We start from the raw sequence: 18,482 nt of genomic DNA on the forward strand, positions 1-18,482 counted from the left end.
GGCTGCAGTAGCCAAACAGATGGGAAATGTGGGGCGACCTTTAAAATTATGGGTGATGGCAGAGGGTCCACAGGCACTGTGTATCAGTGGGGGATGAGCTGTACTTGTTATTCACGATGCTTGCCTGCAAGGAAGACTGATCTGGAGAGAAGCGTTTGGAGGGAGAGTGTGGTAATGTTACCAGTTCACCTGTTTTGGTTTTGTGTGTGTCTTAAGCTTGGACTCGGTGTGAACTGCTTTGGGAGTCATTTAATCAAGCACACACTTTAATTCACATCCTGTAGTGAAAAGGGCTCTACAAAGGAAAGTGCTTTTCCTTCTGCTTTGAAGACTTCTCCAGTGCTACTGGTGTTGAACGTCCTCTCATGAGGTGGGGAGGCAGTGTGTGTGAGTGCTACTGGAACGGTGATTTAAGAAGGTACTTAAATGGTTTGGGTAGAAAAGTTTTGCTGGATTATCCATGTCATTAACTGAAGCATGTGCTTAAGTGCCTCCAAATTGGGGATATTTGCATTACCTTCCTTTCTACTTGTAATTTGCCTCTAGTAGCGTTTATCTGGGGTTATTTAAACTTCAGTCTTCTTTCTGGTAAGGCAAACATTACTTTCCCAATGACAATCAGAAGAAATGGATACACTAGGAGGCAAGTCATCAAAGGAATCAGCAACCAAGCCAGGAATCAACCCTAAAAACTGGAGACTGAATGGGGTGCTCCTCTGTGGGGCCAAGTAGCTGCACGGAGTGAGCTGAGGTGCCTAACACTCAGGACCTATACTCAGCCAAGCAGATGTTGTGGCTTCCAGGGTCAGTAACTCAGGCATTTTCTTAGCCAGAGGCTTTTTTTATCTAATAGCCCCTGATATTTTTTTTTTCCATTAATACATTCAGTTCCTTTTTAAGCTTTTGTCAATTTTCAGCATCTGCTACCTGTTTACATGGTGTGGGAAGCAGTTTCCATCTGGGTTTGAATCTGTTCCTGGAGGCTTCAGCTGACAGAAGGGGTGACCAGACACAATCATGCTCTGTCTGTACTGCCCCTGCTTTAAAAATATCTATTGCATTGTACTTTAGGGCTGTCTTTTGGAGGCTACAGAGTCCTTATCTATCTCATTGTTGCAAAGTGTCCTTCCATCCCTTTGAGCATCTGTTAGAAAAAGCTAGGAATCGTGGAGTTCCCCAGGCTTAATTACTGACAGCACAACTGTATTTTGGAGTTAAAAATATGGCTGAAAATACTTACCATGCTTCCTTCCCCCCAGGAAAACATACAGGTTTTCTGGACAAAGACAGGTGTTCTGCTGAGCCTTACTTACTGTTTTGTTCTGATACCTTGGTTGTGGCAATAATACAGGTTTGGTTTCATGACATTATTTAAGTTTCCTTCTGCTCTGACTGAGAGGTAACTGATAGTTTATAATTGCACAGCAAATGGGTTTGCTGAGTGATGGTGTGTTTGGCATGATGCTATTTCACTTTGGCAGATAAACAGTGGAAATCAGTATCAGGTGAAGGGAGGGTTTTCTTACCAACAACAATGGAAGGAATGTTTTTCTTGTGACCTGACAATTGATTCAATACAATGAACAGATACCTGAAACTCTCCCCCAGTGGTACAAGCTGCAGGAGAGGTATGAGGAAGTCTAACACATGAAAAAGCAGGAGGCATACACCAGGCAGGTATCCAGTTAGGTTTGGAACACAAGTGGCTTTGTTTAGTAAGAGCTTAAGTGGTTTTACTTAGTAAGAGCTTAAATAAGGTGTAAGAGTAAGCAAGTGAAAGGCCTGTCTGAGCAGGTAGCTTAGCTCTGACAGTAGCCAGGAGCAGACACTTAGCACAGAGCAAGCATGTGAGCTTGACCCAAGAGAAAACCCTGCTGACATGTACAGTCTAGATGAAACACAGAGGCCGTCCCTTCTGCTATGTACCTGCAAACTTGGTATCCTTTCTGGCTCATGAGAAGCTGAAAGAATTGTTGTCAGTGTGACTGAAAGGAAAAAAGAAACACTCTTTTTCCTGCATTTTTCCGTAGAAAACGCATGATTTCCCTATTGCAGTTTTTTAGGGAGACTAAGGATAGCAATTCTGGTTCCCTGTGCAGAGGAATGCTGATCTCATCTGTATGAACTGTTGTGCTCATAGGAAAGTTGTGATACACTGCTAAAGGCATTGGGAAGTTACCTTTACAGAATCAGTTCTCTGCCTGTACAAGTGCCTGTGGAGCTTGGAGTCCCAGCGTGCTAAGCCTGGAGCAGTAACAAAGTACCTGATATGCTGATATAAATACCTGATATACCTGATTAAAGGCTGGCTTTCCTGAGATAAGACTTACATATTGATGATTGAATAGATTATAGTCTCCATTATCTTAAAAGATAAGCAAATAAATCAACAAAGTCAACACAGGCTTGTCTCTTCTGAAGAATATTGACTGCGACGTAAGCCAGGGGTGGAGTCTGTCAAGTGTCAGTGACATAGATGGCTTTGGGCTCTTCTGGCTCATGGCAGATGTAGTTTCCTCAGGCCTCGTTGACATGATGCAGCAGGACTTGAACAGAAGTCCGTGGTGGAGATTGAATGAACTCCCAGACTGTTGTGTGCTCTCTTGTGGCTTTAATGTAGTTGCGTGTGTTGCTGATAAATGAACAAAGAGTGCTGTACGTAAGAGTAATTATCTAATGGAATAGATCAGAGAGATGCATAAGAACCTTTTATGAAAGATCAAGTAGTTTGATTTTTGTTTTATTTGAGGAGTTATGTAAGCAGTTGTTCTGGAGGCAATAAGCAGCACAGTCTCTGCAGGTCATTTTAGCAGAACTTGCTGTATGTATCCCATTCCCAACTTTGCCAGTGGTCCCTTGAACATTGCTACATGTGTAGCCACAGCAGGAAACCATTCTGTATGTCGCCTGTGACTGTGCTGTGCTGATGTGGTTTGGATGAGAGGTGTAGAAGGCAGCCTTGGGCCTGAGTTACCCTGTAACATAGCTGTCCTAGCTAAAAAGGTTGAGCATTTCTACCACAAACCAGTAAGGAAGCTGGACTCCCATCTCTTCACCAGGCCCTTCTGAAAGGGCTTGTCCAGCTGCATATTCCAGTGGATGAGGTTTGTTGGATGCAGTAGGAGAACAGTGTCAAGGTAGTGAATAGAGCTGGGAAAATCAGCCTGGGATCCTTACCCCAGCCACTGAACAGTACCCCCTGAAATGAGCTAAGCATGGGATGGGAGGTGATTCCTTTGTACAGTGCACTGCATCCATTTCCTCTGGCTCATTCTAAGTGAGCTGCAGATCAGTGGGGAGGCTTGCTTCAAAGAGCAGCCTCTCTTTTAAGCTCTGGATGGTGGTGCAGCAGCTTCCTTGGGAGAGTGTTAAATCATTTCTTTGCTACAGGGGTAATGTGAAAGTAATACTAAACAGACTCTGCAGTAGCACCATATGGATTGCTTTTGCCCTTGAATGGGAATGGGACTCTGTTTTTAATCAAGTATAATTCAACATCAGCCTCAGTAAATAGCAGGATGTGTTAGTGCATTGTGAAAATTTTATATATGTAGCTTTTAAATGGGCTTTTAGCAAGTTGGTATTAATCTGCTGGAGCTCTGAGGCTTCCAGAAGGCTATGCAGTAAAAGGCACCCTTTTTAAAAAGGGTAAGGGAACAGTCTCTGATTTTTCTTTTCCTAGCACTGCTCTCAGTTCCTTCTTGGTCTTCACTGGCTGTTAATATAGGAGACATTTCCCAGGCATTTGCTTCTGAATGAAGAGGAAAGACTACTTAGAACCTTAATAACCCATGGTATCTGAATTGAGGAGCATTTTTGAAATGGCAGTGTAGTTGCATGCTGTGAGGGGAAAAAAAGCTGGTTAGTCCCACTGAAGACAGCAAAGGGTCTGAACAGAAATAAGTGATTTGCTCAGCAGGGTGTTGCTAACAAGTGGTGATGGAGCAGGGTGGCAGAGCTGCAGGAGACCTGTGGAGGGCCCAGGCAGGGCCATGTGCTGCTCACACAGAGAGAAGCCAGCTGGCCTAGCAGCAGAGATCCTCACCCAAATCTGCCCCTTTCTCCAGCCCCATCTACTGCAGTGCCCTGCCTGATCACTGCTTTTCAGTGCAGTACTAACCCACACAGTGCAGGTTGCAATTGCAATGCTCCCAGATCCACACTTTTCCTGAGAGGCAAGGGTACAGTTGAGTGGTGAGAGCTTCCTGGGGACATCGTGCTTATTATTGCAGTGATGACACTTGCAGGATTGCCTTTCTGCAAGATTTTCTTTTTGTTGTTATTAGTCATTTGGCTCTGATGTTCTGAGCCTGTGCTCTGTGCTTTCCTTTAATGCCCTTCCCACAACACCACTGGCTTTTCATGGAGATGATGTTCAGTGTGTACCAAAACATTGTCCTAACTGGGCATGTTTTGTAAGCTGGAAGAACAAATTCATTCCCTGGAGAGTCAGCACCCGGACTGTTTTGAAGGCTTGGAGTGATCTGGATGGCAGAAGACAACCAGGATTTTACGGAGTCCAATTTTGGATGTGCCTGGCCAGGCTTTCAAACACAGGTTGTGATGGAAATGCAGTGCGTGCACCCTTACTTTTCATGCCTGCTGTATTCATGGGGCAGCTGTGAGGTTTAGCAAACAGCTATTTCTAATTCATTTTGGGAACTGTGCCTCAAATGTTCTACAAATTCATGGGATTGTTATTCAGATGCAAATTGGCCTGAAATACCATTACCTTTCCATGAAAGTGAAGCATGTCTCTAATAAAACCAAATTTAATGGAGCTCTCCGGAATCAGACTTTCTCCTAAGGGCTCTGTGATATCTTACATTGTTTCATTTTCATTATGAAGTGGTATTGATTTATTTTTTTGAATTAGTTCTGTCAACACAGAAAGTGCAGCGCGTCTTGGAGCACAGAGGAGTTGTTACAGTGCTGACCTCCACTCTTAAGAGAAAAATCATTTCCAGATAACAGCAACGAGGGAAACCATTTCATCAGTTTGTTGAAGCAGCTTCAGTAAAGCGATCTGCTTTGGCCAGCTCTGCTTCAGTTTTAATCCTGGGAAGGATACAGACAAATCCATATAGATGGGAATTGCTGTGTTTTGTGCGTTTCTTGCTCTCATACACTTCAGGGTGATGAAATGTGAGAGTTAATTTGTGCTGATGGCTGCTTTTTACTCCCTTTTTGACTGACTTTGGCTGTCACCTGCTTAGAGATGTGTCAGTGAGTTGGGTGTTCCTTGTCCTGTTGTCCCTTCTGTACAGTCATTAGCAATCTGGAGGGTATTGCTAGTGGTTGGCTTTTATTTCTGAGATGCTTAGCACTCCCTTTAGAGTTCTACAGGGATAAAACCATCTTTTCCTCTGCACGTTCTACTGGAAATGAAGATCACCCTGGTTTAATACATACTTGTCCTACAAGATAGCCCTGTCCCCAGGCTCTTTTCGTGTTGCACTGCAGTGGTGTCTATGTCACTGCTGGAGCACCCCACTGCATAGCTGGCCAGCCTCCAGCCAGCCCTGCTGTAAAGCACCAGGGACTTTAAGAACTGCATTTCTTCAGAACAAAAAAGTGATTTCAGGTCGCCTTCATCAGGTTAGTAGCTCTACACCAGATCATTTCTTGGCAGACATGAACTAAAGCTCTTTGTGTTTGTAGCTGTGATGGAGCTTCAGTTGTTTGCATCAGCTGGTGCTTGGTGCATGATTTCTGTCCCATGTCCTCCTCTCTTGTGGCTACTGCTTCTCCACAAGGCAGCTAGACAGAAGACATGCTTTAAGGATAAGTTTTTCAAGCCTGCTAGTGCAGAACTTTCATTGCTGTCACCCAGACTGCATTGCAAAGTAGCATGGCGTGTGGGTTGGCTGCTCTCAGCATCACCTTTCCTGCCCGGGCCAGCCATATCCCCTCTGTGCTTATTTCCTTCACATCTCAGTTTACTGCTATTTAAATTGTGTGCCAGGTTTGCCCCTGGCTGACGTTACATTGCAGTGCCCTGGGACATGTCAGTCTCACTTTTGAAAGCACAGCCTGTGCTTTGCTGCCCCAGAGGCACTTGTGCTGATTTTTTCCTCTAAGCGGTCTAGGTCATGGACTATCACTGTTCCTAATGCTCGTGTCAAGAGTGAGTGTTCTGGTCTGTGAGGCACAAATGTGCATTGACTCTAGTGTTGGACTACTTTTTGCAAAGGATGTTTTTTACTTCTTTGTTCATCAGTCATATTGCTGCAGTGCTCAGACACACTAAGCACCAGGCTGATGTGGGCACTGAACAAACAGAGCAACTGACAAACAGACCATATTTTCCTTCTTTCATTCAATTGCTCAAAGGCAGGGAATGCGTTTTATCAGATAAATAGTATGGGGAAAAAATAATGAAGAGCCCAGAGTACCTGCTTCCCTAGTGCAGAACCCTCTGTTTTCAGGCTTAGCTCTGGGGATGGTCTACACATTTTTGTAGCCTGTGTTTTTGTAGAGGTTTTGGGAATCTCAGTTCTATAGGATCAGGCATATTGTTCAGCAGCCTTCACCCTATCATGTGCATGAAGAGCATCTAATCATTTCCTGAAGGGAAACATCACTTCCCCTCTCCCCATTTTCTTTTTTTGCTCTACCTCCATTACCATAATGAAATGTCAGCTTGCCACCAGCTTTGCTGCATAGCAGATGTCTCCTCATAATTACTGTTGTCGCAGAGCTTTCAGTGTTAATCTGACTGTCTAGCCAGGCTGTTACAGCATGAACTGGCTCACATCACAGCATGGCCACACAGTTGTTGCACATCTGGAAGAGGATGTAACCAGCAGTGCTTTTAACTAATGCCCTCCATCAGGCTTTTGTCTACTGTGTCTCTACATCAGCTCTTAGGAGAGTGGAGCATCTCACTTTACCTGTGGGTGTGTGTACTGCTAATGAGTCAGCTGCCCACAGCATGCTGCTTAACATAATGCCTTTGAAATCTCTCCCACCCATCCTCAGTTTGCTGCCCAGATGAGTTATATGGAAGTGATCCTAGATCTCTGCATGTGTTTGAGGCTCTTTTTCATGTGCCAAGGACAACATCAATCAGCATTGCTTTAAACTAAGGAGAGGTCCTTGCAGAAAAAATATCTGCAAGTGTGATTTCCCTTCCTCAGACAAGGCCTGCTGGAAAGCTTTCTTGGGAAGAGCAGAGTGGTTTCATGGAAGTTGTTCATTCTTGCTCCTAAAACACAAGCTGATTTGCTCTGTAGGACAGGTTGCTTCTGTGGCAATGTGCTAAACAGATTTGTAAACCAGGAAAGGATAAGATCGGTATTTTCCCCTCCCAATTGCATATTTCCTATGAGATGCCAAAAGCAAATGTGAAAATGATAATTGAGGCTGCTCCTCCCTGAGGGGGAGCAGTGGGGTGCAGGGGTCCTGTTCTCCTGGGAAAGGCAGTAAGAACTAGAGCATTTCCACTTCTGTTCAATACAGTCTGTTGGATTTTCTACAGTTCTGCTTTTGGGGACATTTCATGTTCTGAAAGCTGTTCCTTGATTTAATTTTTTTCTCTGCATTCCTAGGAGTCATTTTTCTACTGTTCCCTGCTGCTTCTTTCCTGAGCATCCAAGAAATTGCTTTATTGCAGCTGCAACATTACTTCATAGATAGCTTGTAATGAAAGATTCCTGCTTTCAGAGCAGGATGTACAAGTCTGCTCCTTTATTTGCATCTTTGCAGAAAGATTTTTGTTTGGGTGGGTCAACTACCATGGCAAACCATATTCTTGTCTTTTTTTCCTCAGTGCACTACCAGAAGATCATTCACCGGGACATCAAGCCTTCCAATTTGCTGCTAGGAGATGATGGACATGTCAAAATTGCTGATTTTGGAGTCAGTAATCAGTTTGAAGGGAACGATGCCCAGCTTTCCAGCACAGCAGGAACACCAGCCTTCATGGCACCAGAGGCCATTTCAGACACGGGCAAAAGTTTCAGTGGAAAGGTAGGTCATGGCTCACAGCCAGTGTCTCCAGGGTTCTCACAGGCACTGTGTAAAGGGTAGCACCACACCTACATCCTTTGCATTTTGCCCTCTCTGGCATTATGGTGTAGATTGGTATTGTTTTCAAGTAAAATCAAAGCTCTAACTTTGCATTCAGGCAAAACTCGTGTTGATTGTTCTGTATAGCAGGTAGATGGACTTTTTGTCAAGCCCAAGCCAAGACAAGGAGGCAGGTTAGAGTCCAACAGGACCATTTTCCTACTTAACAAGGAAGGACAAAAATCCCCATTTCCTTCCAAAGTAATCAAGATTCATAGAGAGTTGCTGGGCACCAAAGTCATATCTTGATACCCTGAAAGTGAGGAATGTGGATGAATATTGTAATGCAGGTGTTAGAATAGGGTCTAGCTTTTGCTTTTTGCCTTTTTTTTTCCTTTAAATTTGGAAGAAGACTTGATGTTCACCCTTGAACTGTCATCTTCTATAAGAAGAAAGGACTGCTCACTGGTCAGTGCCCTTCACGACAAAGATAAGTGTAGTGGTGTCTGAGCCAGCACAGTTCTCATTCCCCACGAAGGCCATAAATGCCTTTAGGAGCCCAACTTCAGAGACACTCTGTGCAATAAAATTAAACATAAAATATTAAATGTGTTCAAGTAGTTCTGTGAGTCAGGGGGAAAATCCAGCTCATTTCTATCATCTGTGTTGCATCTAATTTACTGCCTGCACTTGCTTTCTTTCAGGCACTTGATGTATGGGCCATGGGAATTACCCTGTACTGCTTTGTTTATGGGAAGGTAAGCTGGCTTTCAGATGCTGGAGCCCTGTATGAGAGTGTCTGCCTGCCTGTCTTTTTGCTCATTCCTTTCCAAATAAAGGCAAATGTTAGAAGCAGAGGTCTACTTTCCACATGCTTCTGTTTTCTCAAATCACCCTGCAGATGAAAAGGGACTTCAAGAGCTGACCCCTGTACTCAGAATGAAAAACAGGTGTTTAAATAATAATACCTAACTCTAAATTATGCTTGCCACACAGGTCTTCAAGAAGCGAACCAGACCAGTCAGTATCAGTATTTCTGTGCTACAGATAGAAAAATGTAGCAGAGAAAAGGAAAATGGTCCCATGGTATGTTGGATAGAGAGGGGCGTCCCAATCATGTTCTGTATTTGTTTGGTCCCTCTGCTTTTCTTCTTTATATATTTACTTATTTTAAAGAAATGGATTTATTTTGTGGAGGAGATTTTACTCCCATCTTCACATAAAATCCAGACAATGCACACAGGAAGTTCACTTCTGTTGAATGAATGGCAAACACCAAAGTGGTGCCAAGATCTTTGACAACTGGGAAATCTTTGTTTGTTTTACAGTGTCCTTTTATAGATGAATATATTCTGGGTCTTCATAACAAGATCAAGAGCAAGCCTGTGGAGTTCCCAGAAGAGTAAGTAAACTTTACTCAGCTACTGTAAAGTAAAGATCAGTCTTTGGCATTGCTCACTGTGCAGTATAAATGCTGGTGGATCACCATGGAGGGATGGACAGAAGGTGAGGTTCTTTGCATTCTCCTGGGTCCTTCATATGAGTGTTGTGGCAGCTTTGCTGTAAAAGCATTGCAGCTGCCTTTGCTGCTTCTGTTTGTACATTGTGCAGATGGGAACTAAAGACAATTGCTCTTGAGACTTTTGGTGGAAGTAGGGGGATTTAATTGTGGGTCCACGAGTTCTGCCTCAGCTTACTTGAGTGAAGATGCTGGAAGCTGGGATTCATTGAAGTTCTGTACTTCTGCCATCTGGCTAATACTGGAAAGATTCAGTATCCTGGTTTCTATAGTAATTTGTTTATTATAATAATAATCAGACCTTGGACTTGGTCTGAGTAAACACCCACAGCTTACACAGACCTACCTTGGAGCTGGGAAATGTCTTCTGGAGGGTAGTTGCCCCACAACCTGAGAGTCCCAAACTGCCTTATCCAATGCAATCTAAGGAGATATGGGTTTATCTTGTGTGCTGGCAAACCTGGGCTTATATACCACTCTTTTGGGGTCTCTCTTCTTGTTCCTGGTTACAAAAAGCATGAGTTTTTTAGAAATAAAATTACTTGATTCAAAACAAGGTTGAGGAACTTAAAAATATAATGTAAAGTACATCTGTTTAGAGAGGAAGGGAGAGATATTGCCAGACAACCCCAGATAATGTACAAATATCCACTGTTACATTATTTGTGATATACTCACTGAATTTTTAGGCATTCACAGTGAGGGGCTGGGCCTCTGCTTCAGCAATCCCAGGCTTTCTTTTGAGTCTGCAAAGAGAAATGGGTACTTAGAATGTCCTATTTTAGACATCTGCTTTAGATAGGATGACTCATAACCCAGACTCTGCTGGCTGTATTAATTACCTCTCCACTGACTGTGAAGCACAGCCTCTGCAGATAGCTCAGATGAAGCAATGTCTACTTGGGCTGATGGAGCCACGCTGAGGACTGCGTGGGACACACCTCTGCTCCTAAAGACCTAAGCACTTGTTTGGTGTCGAACACAGGCCCCAGTGGCCCCAGACACTGGTATGGGATAGTTCTGATGATTGACACATAACAGGGCTTCAGGCACTGAGAGCACAAAGGCTGACCATTCAGCTACATTGCTGTGTTTCCACCTATTGTTCTGTAGTTGATGCAGGACTTGGTCTGTAACAGCACTGCAGCAAAAAATAAAAATAAATTGTTTCTCTCTAGTCTCTCTGCTTGCTTAGGTTCTGGCAGGATGCCTGTCCTCTCAGCCATCATATATTTGGGTTAGCAGTCAGCTTACAAGTGACTGTTCCCATCTGTCTCTGCAGTAAGTTATTAACATTTAACGGGCTAACTGGGTTGTGCTAAGAACATTTTCTTCATTCAGACGTTTCCTCCAGCAGTAATGCAGCTCTGCAGTTTATTTGGACTTCTCAGTCACCTGGTCTCTCGATCTAACAAAAAGCTGTACCCCTCAGTAGGCTGTTGGATAAGTAGAACTGCTGGGTGTTCACATCTGTCTAAACTGCATCTACCTGTTAGAGGAAATCAATAACAAAGATGCACATAAAGCTGAAATTCACTGGGTTGAGTCCACACTGACCTCCCACGGAATTAGCACCTCGTTACAGTTAGGAATATTTTGGTCTCAATGTGTTTCACCATGGCTACAAAAGATGCATTCCTTTGTGTAGACAGTCCGTGGAAATTCATTGCCTGTTTCCTGACAACCTTTGATGAAGCTGACTGTACCCATGCCTTCCCTTCCCTTAGAGATGCTAGGGTAAATATTTATCACTTCAGTGTTCTTGTTCATGTCGTTCAGTCCTTGGCATGACATGAGGTCAACGAGGTGAGCTGCAGCTTGCACCCTGGTGATCCTGGCATGGCTAAAAAGCACACTGGAGGAGTTTCTGGCCAGGCACATGCTAAGAGAGCCAGAAGCTCTGCGTGGCTCTTCCTGGTAAAGAGCTGAATTTCAGGACAGTATCTCCCAACCTTGTTGCCTGTGGGCACCCTGTAAAATGATGTATGGGATTGAAAATCCCTCAGCACCAAATGGGTGCTGAACATTGTGATACACAGTCACAGTACTGTGACTGTGAGAAATTAGCACAGACTTTTCAAATGAAAAATGACATTGGGTACAAGATGAACCTTGGCAGAATAGAGAGAAGGGAAAACAGATGCAGGGTTAGGCAGTCAGTTAGCTAGTTATAACCCACTAGGAGCTTTGCAGTCTTATTCACAGGGCTTTTGCTTACAGCATTCATCCTGCTGTGTAGAAATCAGTGTGGTGCCAGAAATGTTAGGTGCTTATTTGATCTATATCTTGTGTTTTAAGTTAATATGTTGCTAGTTTGGCACAGATCTGATGTTAAGTGTTTTACAAACACTACTGCACTTCTGTCTCAGTGTGGTCCTCCTTTAGGAGTCAGTTTATTTTGACCTGCTGAATTCTTTTTCACTCTCCATAGCTGCTCCTCTGTGTCTGGATCTCATCTCAAGAACAGCACATTTCTTCCTATTCCCACCTAAAACATCACCTGAAGTGCAGCCTTGGACATGGGAAGTCTCTGGGAACTCCTCCTGCCATTCCCCATGTCTGGGCTATGTTGCCTGTTCACTGTAGATACTTGATGTTCCCTCTAAATTGCACTCACCTTCTGCCCCTTTCCACTGTGTTTTCTTGTGGTTGTTTGTGAAAGATCCCATAATCCAAATGCACATAAAGTACTCATAAGTTATTGAACAGCAGCTATGATTTCATCAGACTAAAATATCCCTTACTGTGATTTGGTCTTTGTGTAGTTTTATGATAGTTTATTTCTTCTTCTTCTTGGGGAGGGTGCAGAGGAGGTGGGCACAGTACCTGGTTCTCATCAGTGTTTTCAATCTGACGTTAGGACTGAAATCCAGCCCTGCTGGCAAGTGACATTTTATGCTGCCAAATCCATCTCCATGCAGATATGCACTTCATTGAAAGGCATTTGTGATACAGGTTTTCAAGAACCTAATGCAGTCGTGTCATATGAAGCATTTTATTTCAGTAGCACTTTATGATCATACAGACCAAGTGTGTATTTAAAGATATGGCTTACATCATTAGCAACAGAAGTCATTGAAGTCTTCAGACTAGAGATGGGAGGGCCAGCAGGACCAAGGGCTTAATGAGAATAGAGTGGTTTCTGGGTTCAGGCTGTCTTTATCATTTAGTCTTAGACACAGTGCTAAAAAGTCAGATATATTTCTATCTTAGTCACATCTGTTCCTTCCCTCCTTTCAGTATCCTGGGACTGAGCTGTACAGGTAAGAAATGAATAGCTGTGTTAGTTGGCAGAAGAGTGTTACTAAATATCTTGGCAGTGACCATGATGTCTGAGGAGGAACCAAGAAAACTAAATCTTCCTTTTTCTAGCTGGTTTGCAGAGAAAATACCTTTCAAGCAGAGCAGTTTTTCTAACAAGTAACTGCAGGAGGGACTATGTGTGCCTTGAGCACTGACAGTTCTCTTGTTAACTGTATACTGCTATTTTCTTCACTCAGATTACAGATAAGTGATGAGCTTAAGGAGCTGATCTTACGCATGCTTGATAAAAATCCAGAAACAAGGATAACAGTCCCTGAAATTAAGGTAAATTGAGCATTGATATTGCAGTCTTTTGTCTCAACTGATTTTTTTGTTCCTTTGATACCTCCTAATGGGGCAGAGCTGTTCCCAATATTTGTTTTGTGAGCTTCTTCTGGCAAACTGACACAGAAAGGGAGAGTGCTCATTTTGCAGTGTTCTATTGCTGCTGCTTGCTTGGGGAATATTGACAAAAGCTCTCGTGTTTACTTATTTAAATTAAAATTACTCAAAAGCTGGCTGATTTTCAGTGAATCCCCAGTAGAATCAACATTGTCATGGGAACTGTGAGCTGCAGAGGCGATGCTTATTAACAGAGAGAACCAATAGTCCTGACGGAGCACAGTGCTTTGCAGAGTTTGCTTTCATTCTGTTTTAGCATGTGCTTTCTGTCCTCCTTTCACCTCTCACTGAAGCCTTGAATCAGCAAGATTTCTCAGGTACCCATTAGCATTCCTTAGAGGGCACACTACTATTCTCTGCTTTGTCTCAGGCCAACACCAGCACATTTTCAGCTAAAGCTGATGATAGGAAGGTTGAACTTTGAGAAGAAAAGTGACATCCCTTCCCTCCATGCCCAGGAAGCCACAGCCAGTGATAGTGGGGAAGTGCTTTGGAATCGCATTTGTTGATTTTGCATGGCAGACTTTGAGCAGTCTGTGTTCCTCCCCATGTAGGTACATCCATGGCTAACCAAGGGTGGTGAGGAGCCTCTGCCACTGGAAGAAGAGCACTGTACTGTGGTGGAGGTTACAGAGGAGGAAGTGAAGAACTCAGTGAAGACAATCCCAAGTTTGCCTGCTGTGGTAAGTATAAACCACAGCAGTTTATTTGAATGAGCCAAGAGCATGACACTTTGAAGCTCTCAACTGGTAAAGGAGGTTTGGAGGTATACTTGTGCTCCTGGCCCAGGAAAGCTCTGAGGCTGCCTTCTTACAAACTTACAAGCAACAAGCAGCAGTCAGCAATATGTGCTTTGACTCCTGCCAGCAATGGTCTGTGTCCAGGAATCTGAGCTCACTGCCTAAGCAAATGATGCTGAGACTGCTTGGAAGTGGCTGTTTTGTGGTTTTTTCTGGTACATGCTCTAGGTGTAATGCTGTTAAATGTCTGCTGAATTATTAAAGAAGCTGTTGTTAGACTCCTTTCAACTAACTTCAGGGGGATGTTCTCAGTGGTCTGTTTTTCTTCCTCAAAGATCCTAGTGAAGGCCATGCTAAGAAAACGCTCCTTTGGAAATCCATTTGAAGTTCAGACCAGACGGGAGGAGAGGTCCATGTCTGCTCCAGGGAACCTGCTGATGTATGTATATACAGCCTGGCCTGGCTCTGCCACGCGTGCAGTGTAAAAGTGCACAGAAGAGATAAGGGAAGCCATTTACAAATATTTTCCTTATCACTTAAGGACAAAACTCACTTTTGCCTCAAATATTGAGCTGAATTCTGCCTCAAGTCCTCCAGGGTTAAAAATACAATGCAGTAAAACAAGCTGAAGACTCTTTATAGATGGAGTTCTTTCTCTAAGGTGATTTTGGCCTAAACACACTTAAGGTACTAAGCTTGGCCTGGTTTTTAACCTGTTAGTTTGTAGTACGCTGTGATCAAAGATCCACTAGAGATAGGTGGACTAAAATAAGGGTATCTACTGGGTGGTTTAATCTTCTTTCCTTTTCCTGGATAATGAAAAAGGTCTCAGATGAGCAGCTTTTGTGTTTTATAAGCTAGAAATGAAATGATATGTTTTGTCTGGTGTCCAAGTCTGGGTGTCTGAACTGGCAGGCACCATGAAGTTGTATAGAGAGCATAGAACACTTGGACATGACTTCTTCACTTGAGAAGAGAAAGGAGCCAGCTGAACAGCTCACTCTTTGGAACTCAGAGGAGAAAACAGAAAATCTTTTAGCTGAATTTTCCCTGATTACTTCCTGATCTCTGTATTACGTGTAAACAGCATTCTAGGCTTTGGTTTTGGAAACGTTATGTGCAGAAATTGCATGGGCAGAAGTCTTTGCAATATGAGGAGGTCTTTTGTGTTTGCAGTAGCTTTTGTTTCTTTAGAGGATGCCAGTAAAATATTAGTGATTTGAAGTAGTTTTTAAATTAGTACTGGCAGGAGGGAAGGCTACTTTAGCTCTGCTTAGACCTGGAAGACTCAGTCCTCTTCACAGTCTTGTGTATTACTTTGTTTAATTGCACAGAAAAGTTAAAAAGGCAGCTGTTGGAACGGTAGGCAAATTCACCAGGGAGTCAGAAGGGAATTAAAAGGAAAAAACTTTTCTTTTGCAATGCCTGCCTCTCCCATGTACACCTACAAGCTGTGTGTGAGAGCTGCCATCTCTCACTTTAACCCCATGGGTACCTGGGGCTGAGTGTCCAGACAGCTCAGATACAAGGCAGGCAGAGTCACCTCTGGCTCTGCCTTTCATACAGGACCCCTCAGAAGTTGCATTGGTTCATCAAGCCTTGCAGATCCTGCAGACCATGGCCACGTTCAGCCCGTTAATGGTATCTGCAGAAGACACGCCGATTATTTCTTAATTTTTCTGCAGTACACAGAGGATTTCTTTTTTAAGCCAGCTGTTCATTGTTCAAAGCTAAGTTCTGGGTTTCTGTTCGTATTTGCCATATTTCTTCTGCTTGCTCTAGATTTCTCCTAATTGAGTCAGCACTGGTTTCACCACATTTTATTATGCTCATTTATTGCAACTACTACCTATCAGATTAATTGCTGTGTTTTGACAGACCCAATTTACTTTCCCATTATGGCTGCTACTGCTATTGATGACACGTGGCTGTATGGGGAATCAGTCTCTGTTTAAGCAGCCTGCCCTTTCTGTGCATGTAGGGTGGAACTGAGCAAGACAGGAGGGAAATGTGGCTGACAGTTGACCCAAGTCTCACACCAGGAATAGCTTCTCCCAAAGCAGCACAGAGGTACCAGCTCTGTGAGCAGAAAGTCCTGGGGCTTGCAGCTATGGGGCTGCTCAAAAATACACTGCAGAGATTGCCTAGGCCAGGTATGTTTTCAGCATCATCTTTAACAAGGGAACAGCTGAAGACTGGCATTTCTACTTAAAATACTGCCTTGGTCTCTGCTGGTGTTCAGCATCAGTTTCTTCAGTCAGGAAGTCAGTTTCTTCTGTCAGAACAGAGCTAAACCCAACCAAAAGCCATATTCTCATTCAAAAGAGAGTTGTTTGTCTCATGGAAGAGCTGTGCCCCACAGTGCAGGTAGGGGTTCTCACAGTCTGACTAAGGACAGAATCATCAAATATGGTGTGGGATTTTCTTCTGACAAGGACTCACCATCAGGAGGATCCTGTAGTGACAGACCCCGTGCTCACAAGGCTCTGCCTGCACTGAGCTATCAGTGCATCACCCATGGTACATGCTGCTACTCTGTGACCATGGCAGAATATCAACCCTCCCCTCAAAATGCCAAATAGAGAGGCCCAGGTAAGTGCTTATGGCTGTCAGCAGTGTGCTGGAAGCAGCCATGGGCTTTTGGTAGAGGTAGGAGCTGAAGTGGGTTTGTGTCAGTGCTAGCAGTGCTCATCCTCATCTCTCCTTTGGGCTGCAAGTAGACTTGACTGATGCTCTGTCCACCATTTCATTCTGCTTGCTAGGCTTGTTAGGTACAGAAATACAAGCTTGTTTGCCTGCTGTCACAGTCTTCATGATCACTTTCTTCCTTTGTCTCATTGTTTTGCTCTCAGGGACAGATTCCTCTTAAACACATCTATATATTTGCATCCATCTTTAAGGTAATTTGGTGTTTATATTTCCCCCGGGTGCTGTAGAAATGTCTCCCTCCTCAGCCTGTGTGACTTGTGCAGTAGCGACAGCATTCTGCTCCATCCTCCCTTCCTATAGGAGCAATTTTACTGCAGTAATTCTCTGTGTGTGTGACACTAATGTTTATATATACTTTCCATTGCTACTATTCATCATTCTTTTGTGTTTCCTTCTTCTGGGAGGAAGGGATGAAAGAAGCCTTGCTCATGAAGCATGGTCTTTTTTCATTCAAGACTTGTTTCAGAAGTGAAGGCACAGCGCAGCTGTGGTCCTTTGCATCTGACATGGCTTGAAGAAGCAGCCTCCAGTTACAGGAACCTAAAATGTCCTGAGGAGGAGCTGGTCAGGCCCAGAAGGAAGCCCACAGCTGCTGCACCTCAGTTAACCTGAGGTTCACACACAGCCTCCCTCAGGTCAGCAGCGGTGCTTAGGGTTTGTAGAAAACCACTTCCAAGTGATGGAAGGGGCACTCTTTTGCTTATGGTTTTCTGTAAACAAGCAGAAATCCAAACTTCCCTGCCTCTCTTCTCCCTCACAGTGTGCTTGCATTCTTGGAAGAGAGGAAGAGGAGATCAGCAGCCCAAATGAGGACAGAACTTTGGTGTTTAACAGTTGACTCAGTGTGCACTGGGAAGGTGTTGAACATTTCCCAGGCGTGTGTATGCTCTCATCCAGGTCCCTGCAGGTTTTCCCACTCCTTCACTGTTCTGTACTGCAGATGTTTAGGCTGGAAGTGCTGTGAGGCTCTTGATGAACACACAAGCCCATATAAATAATAAGTGGCTCTGATATTTTTGTGGTTGCTCTGGTTAACAGCAATGCAATCTGGATAATAGTACAGTTTGGGCTTTACTTACACATGGTTTAAGAATACAGCAGGAATGGTCTTATTTCTTTAAAAGAGATATTTAGTGGAGGCTCACGTTCAGCCTCAGGCCTCACAGCATGAGCCCTGGCTCCCATGCAGAGCATGAACACCTCGATCTCTGCTGCCATGCATACAAACTGAGTTTACTGGACATTCATAGCACACTGCAGACATCGTATCAGCTTGCTTTGTGCTGCACCCCTCTTAGAGGCAAAAGCTGCCTGGGGTGGCAGTGAGCACTGGGTGCAGGGCGTGCAGGGAGCCATGCTGTGCTGAGCAGGGAGCTTAGGATGGTGCAGTGTTTAAGGAGGGGGACGATAGGCAGTGAAGAAGGGGCTGTTTTTTGGACTCCTTGTAAACAGTACATGCTCAGAGTTCAGGGTCAGGTTTGTCACAGGGTTGTCACAGAGGCAGAATTTTGATGATATCTGTGATTGTTTTTATTTTGGAGGAGGAAGCTGAGTAGGCAGCACTGAAAAATATTGCAAGGCTATCCAGGGAAATGTAAAACTGCAAAGTCACATAACACTACAGTGCAGTGGGCTGGGATATCCCTAACCTGTCTACATGGTACCAGGCACAGCAGGCTGGTTTGTTGCTATTCCCTCTTACTATTAACACCATTGACCCGGGTTGCCTGTTGGAAAAAACACAGCTTGCTTGATTTTTTTTTTTTGCATACTTACCTTTAATCTCTCTGTTTCTCTGC

The 18,482-nt window shown here is 43.9% G+C and overlaps 1 protein-coding gene across 15 annotated transcripts in view; it reads left to right on the plus strand.

Moving 5' to 3' along the window:
- CAMKK1 (calcium/calmodulin dependent protein kinase kinase 1) overlaps positions 1-18,482 on the plus strand; it is an 87,102-nt gene that overhangs the window by 63,847 nt on the left and 4,773 nt on the right. For 14 of the 15 annotated variants that reach the window (XM_031591862.2, XM_031591861.2, XM_090122745.1 and 11 more), the window contains 7 exons: positions 7,772-7,971; positions 8,715-8,768; positions 9,007-9,096; positions 9,339-9,412; positions 13,030-13,117; positions 13,789-13,917; positions 14,310-14,413. In XM_031591862.2, coding sequence (XP_031447722.2) covers positions 7,772-7,971; positions 8,715-8,768; positions 9,007-9,096; positions 9,339-9,412; positions 13,030-13,117; positions 13,789-13,917; positions 14,310-14,413 — 739 coding nt within the window. The remainder of the gene's footprint in view (positions 1-7,771; positions 7,972-8,714; positions 8,769-9,006; positions 9,097-9,338; positions 9,413-13,029; positions 13,118-13,788; positions 13,918-14,309; positions 14,414-18,482) is intronic. The other variant, XM_090122753.1, reaches the window with a different exon arrangement.

This window comes from Phasianus colchicus, chromosome 21 (genome assembly GCF_987193195.1).
Source record: "Phasianus colchicus chromosome 21, bPhaCol1.hap1.1, whole genome shotgun sequence".
Lineage (NCBI taxonomy): Eukaryota > Metazoa > Chordata > Aves > Galliformes > Phasianidae > Phasianus > Phasianus colchicus.